The 4,354-nt window shown below is 55.7% G+C and overlaps 1 protein-coding gene across 1 annotated transcript in view; it reads left to right on the top strand.

Moving 5' to 3' along the window:
• Window positions 1-4,019, top strand: part of PML (promyelocytic leukemia) — a 7,474-nt gene extending 3,455 nt beyond the window's left edge. The window contains exons 7-9 of the mRNA XM_009330124.1: window positions 181-233; window positions 3,195-3,351; window positions 3,445-4,019. Of these exons, the coding sequence (XP_009328399.1) occupies window positions 181-233; window positions 3,195-3,351; window positions 3,445-4,019 (785 nt within the window). The remainder of the gene's footprint in view (window positions 1-180; window positions 234-3,194; window positions 3,352-3,444) is intronic.
• Window positions 4,020-4,354: the final 335 nt, after the last annotated feature.

A 4,354-nucleotide genomic window follows, 5' to 3' on the forward strand; every position in this document is an offset into this window, starting at 1 on the left:
GTTGCCCCCACTTGGGGTGAATCCGAGAGCACCCAAGGGCTGGGTGGTTCATAGTCCTGGTAGAAGCGTTTACCCTCTGCAGCAAAAATCAGGAGATAAGGTCAGTCCTCCCATGGGAAACCCGGTGTGATCCAAAAATCACAGTCTTGAAGCTTCAGCACCCTCCTGTTCCTTCCACAGAAGACACCAGCATCATCATCTGCAGCTCGGAGGACAGCGAGGAAGACACGGCGGTGAGTGTAATGCCAGACCTCCCTCCTTGCTGAGCCACGCCGCAGGCAGAAGAGGCAGCTGCACCCCATCATCTCTGGGGTGCCTTTCCCTTTCTTCACGCCATGCTCAAAGCCAAGCCTTCTCCCTTCCTAGCATTGGCCAGAGACTTGCTTGCATCTTTCTCTTCCCCTTGGGTTGCTCTCAAGTGACAGGGCCTCTGGGCCATCCCAAATCTAGTCCTCCTGGGCTAGGACCTTTGCCAGTATCTCCTGGTATTCTGGAGCAGCCAGTGTCCTCTCTCGCAGGCAGCAAACCCCACCTTGATTTGCTCTGAGCTGGGATCCCACACCAGCTGAACCCCCAAGGTGACCCTTTTGAGTCGGTCCTTAAGGCCTCTTCCTTTCCGCCTCGCTGGGAAGGTTGTTCTCAGCTTCAAAAAAATCAATTTTCATGTAAAAATCAAGTTTGCAAGTTGAATGTAGCATCCGTGCTCAGAGAGTTCATCAGTCCTGTACCTATGCAGGCTGAGAAGCTCCCGGGAGCCACCAGAGCGGCTAAGGGCCCACCTGAGCATCCCCAAAGTGACATTTCTGAGCTCCCTGCGGTGACATTTCACAGCACTGATGCTGCAAACTGGTGTGTGGCAACCAAATGGCCCCGGCCGAGGTGGTTAGATGAACCAAGGGCATGGGATCCCTGCTGGGATACCCCATCACCAGGACGAGCAGGGGTTCCCTTTGCAAATGGAGGCGAGTGCGGCTGATTTGGGATTGGGGGGGTTGGTTTTCCATCACTGGCTTAATGAGGGGTTAACAGCCCCATTTTTTTTTGTATAAACTAATGCAGAAGCTCTTCTTACTCTTCAATAAAGCTGTTTCTAGATTAAATCCCAGCCCGCTGCTGGCTTCCTTATTCGTTTTTCCTTTTCTGTTTTTCCTTGCTCTCCTAATTCATCTCTAACGGAGGGGGGAAAAAAAAGAGTTGTGAGGCTAAAACCCTGTCCCCGCTCCCTGCTAGTGCCAAAAAATCCTGAGGCTGGGACTTTTGGGGATGTTGGCAGCTTACTGTGAGAAATCCCTGCATGAATCAGGTGTCCTTTGGTATGATGTGGATTTAAGGGTGTAGCAAAGGTGCAGGCTGAAGAGAGAGAGGTCCCAGGGGTATAAACATCTCACCGATGGTCTGGTGCTGGGCACTAGAAAAGTGCAACCTTGAGAGCTGGGAAAAATTGGTTTAAAGCCTGGAAAAGGGGGAAAAAATGGCAGCTGAGTGAGAAAAAAGGCTGAGCAATGGGATGAGGCAGCGGGATGCAGCCCAGGGAAGATGCAGCCTTCAGGGGGTGGCAGGCAAGGGCTGAAGACCTGCCTAGAGGCTCAGACATCTAAAGGGAGATTCTGGGGCTGGGGAGGAACCTTTGTGGGGTCACCTGGGTACTGTCATGCTCTGCACGCCGAGCTGAAGCCGCAAGAGCATCGCCAGTGCCTGGCTGTGCCCGGATCCGTCGTCCACGGCCGCCGCGGTGCTATGAGCATGTGTCTCTGAACGGGTGATTTTCCTCCCCCAAAATTCCGCACATTTTCCCTCTCTGCTTAACCCTGCCGTAAAACCTTTTTGCATAGAAATTCAATTTGCTTGTTGCTGGTTTGGGTAACAAGAGCATCTGTGGTCACATTTTGTTGCCAAGTTTGGTTCATCTAACTCCCTTCAGGCCAGCTGGGTCACTCTGGGCACAGCCAGGCGAGCGGGACACGGGGCACGGCCACCACCCCACCACCAGTACCATCCTCCTCCTGTCCCTTCCCAGGCAGAGCAGCCCCATATGCCCTTCAAACACCTAATTTTATCCTGGCATTTAAGCAATCATAGAATCATAGAATCATTAAGGTTGGAAAAGACCTCTAAGATCATCGAGTCCAACCGTCAACCCAACACCCCCATGCCCACTAAACCATGTCCCTCAGCGCCTCATCTACCCGTCTTTTAAATACCCCCAGGGATGGGGACTCCACCACTTCCCTGGGCAGCCTGGTCCAATGTTCAACCACTCTTTCAGTAAAGAAATTTTTCCTCACGTCCAATCTAAACCTCCCCTGGCGCAACTTGAGGCCGTTTCCACTCGTCCCACATCCCCTGAGCTGGGGAGTGCTTGGTTTTGCTCATGTGCCTGCAGACATCGGTCCAGCCACGTTTCCACCACTTCTGGGCTGCGGGTGAAGATGCAGAGAGCTAGTGCGGAGGGAGACGGACGCCCCATCGCTGCAGGGTGCCCAGGCCAGAGGTGCAGGATTGTCCCTGGCGGAAAGAGGAAGGACAACCGAGGTTGGAGCCTCTTGAATGTATTGCTGTCCTACTCTTCCCGTAGGGAGATATTCACTGTGGATGTCCATCCCTGCCGAGGCTGGGCAGGGGACGGTTGGTGTGGTTGCTTTTACTCACCCTCGGGAAGCACCGCTGTAGGCACTGGATCTGCTGAGCCTGGAGAGGCACCAAACCTCCTCCTGGCCCGATTCGGTCCCTTTTTCTCTAGACACCAAGCAGATCTTTCAGTCTAGTGGTATGTCACGTGGTGAGGTTGCCCAGCCACGTTTATGTCCCCCCCACGAGCTGCATCCACATGAGATGTGCAGAAAGGGACAGCAAGTCCCTGGACCTGCGTGTTGTGTCCCTCTGGCCACTGCCTGGATCCCACCCCCCGCTTAGGATGAGCTGCATTCAGAGCTCTGCTCTTGCTCACTTGGCCCAGACCCTGGTTTTGGGCTCTCAGCAGGACTCCCCATGACCAGCCCACTCCTGAGACACAACACACACACCCAACCCATCTCTGGCAGTGCCGGGACATCCGACCCTGTGGGTTTCATGGCATTGCACACAACCAGGTCCTTGCGCATGGCCAATGGTGCACCCAAGGGTGCTCCTCATGCCTTCCCAGCCAGGTCCAAGCAGGCAGATGAGACTTGGCCCCCTCCTCCAATCTCTTGCAGGCTTCCAGCAAACCCAATTACAGCAAGAAGCCCTCCAGCCCCATGTGGTCTGCAAGTGGCACCTCTCCCTATTACAACACTGGCCCCACCAGCCCCCGGGACGACGAGTTGGAGCTGAGCACCTTGGTGTTCCTCAGCTTGAAGGTTGACCAGAGAAGTGAGCATTGCCTTTCCCAGGCACAGGGGGCTGGGGGGCAGAGAGGGGTACCCCCCAAATACTTACTCCAGCCCCATCCTTTCCCGTCCACAGCCCAGTGCATCAAGGAGGTAGCGGTGGCAAATGGAGAGCACACCTTCAAGACGCTGATTCAGACGCCCGAGTCGGTGCTGGCGCTGCTCTCCCAGGGCGTCTCCATGGAGGTGGGGATGCAGCACCTCCTCTGGTACCTCTCCCTGCTCCCCAGGCCCATCCTCATCGTCTATAACTTCTGGGCTCTGGAGCTGCCCACTTTCTTTAAAGCCCTGGATGCCATGGGCAGGAAAGTGGACTTCTCCCACATTGTGTGTGGTTACGTGGATATGTTGTCCTTGATCAAAGAAAAGCTGCCCCAGGCCACTTCCTACAAGCTGAAGAACCTGCTGAGAAGGTACGTGCAGCAGCCTCTCCACGAGAGCAGCGCGCTGGCCACGGCCAAGGCCTTGCAGGATCTTTGGCGAGCCCTGGAGCTCCCTGCCCACGCCGACGTGGGGATGATGCTCACCCACTGCAACCTGCAGAGCTACACCATGCTGCGGCCCCTGGTGCAGGAGAAGCTGCTCACCAGGAGGGCGGCCAAGATCCTGGCCCGGCGCAACCTCATCTTCCAGGAGCTGAAAGAGGCGTGAGCGCAACTGTGGGGTGAGCTGAGCTGGCCAGGCCTCAGGCTAACCGCGCCAGGGATGCAGGGGTGCTCGCCAGGGATGCGGGGACACTCGCAGCAGCATCAAACGGGACTCGCAGACCCTCTCTGCTCCCAGCGTGGTGCTCAAAAGCTTCAGGACCCTGGGTCAGCTCTAGGGGGAAGAAACCACCCAATCGAATTAATATTTTTATAAAATAAATTACACAACGCAGCCCAACGTGATTTATTGGGGTGTCTCCACCCCTCCTTTTCCCAGCCAGGCGGGAGAGGAGATACTCGGAGCGGTGTTCGCCCTGCCCGGGCAGCAGCAGGTACCTT

Source organism: Pygoscelis adeliae, unplaced genomic scaffold (assembly GCF_000699105.1).
Source record: "Pygoscelis adeliae isolate BGI_AS28 unplaced genomic scaffold, ASM69910v1 Scaffold298, whole genome shotgun sequence".
Taxonomy (NCBI): Eukaryota; Metazoa; Chordata; class Aves; order Sphenisciformes; family Spheniscidae; genus Pygoscelis; species Pygoscelis adeliae.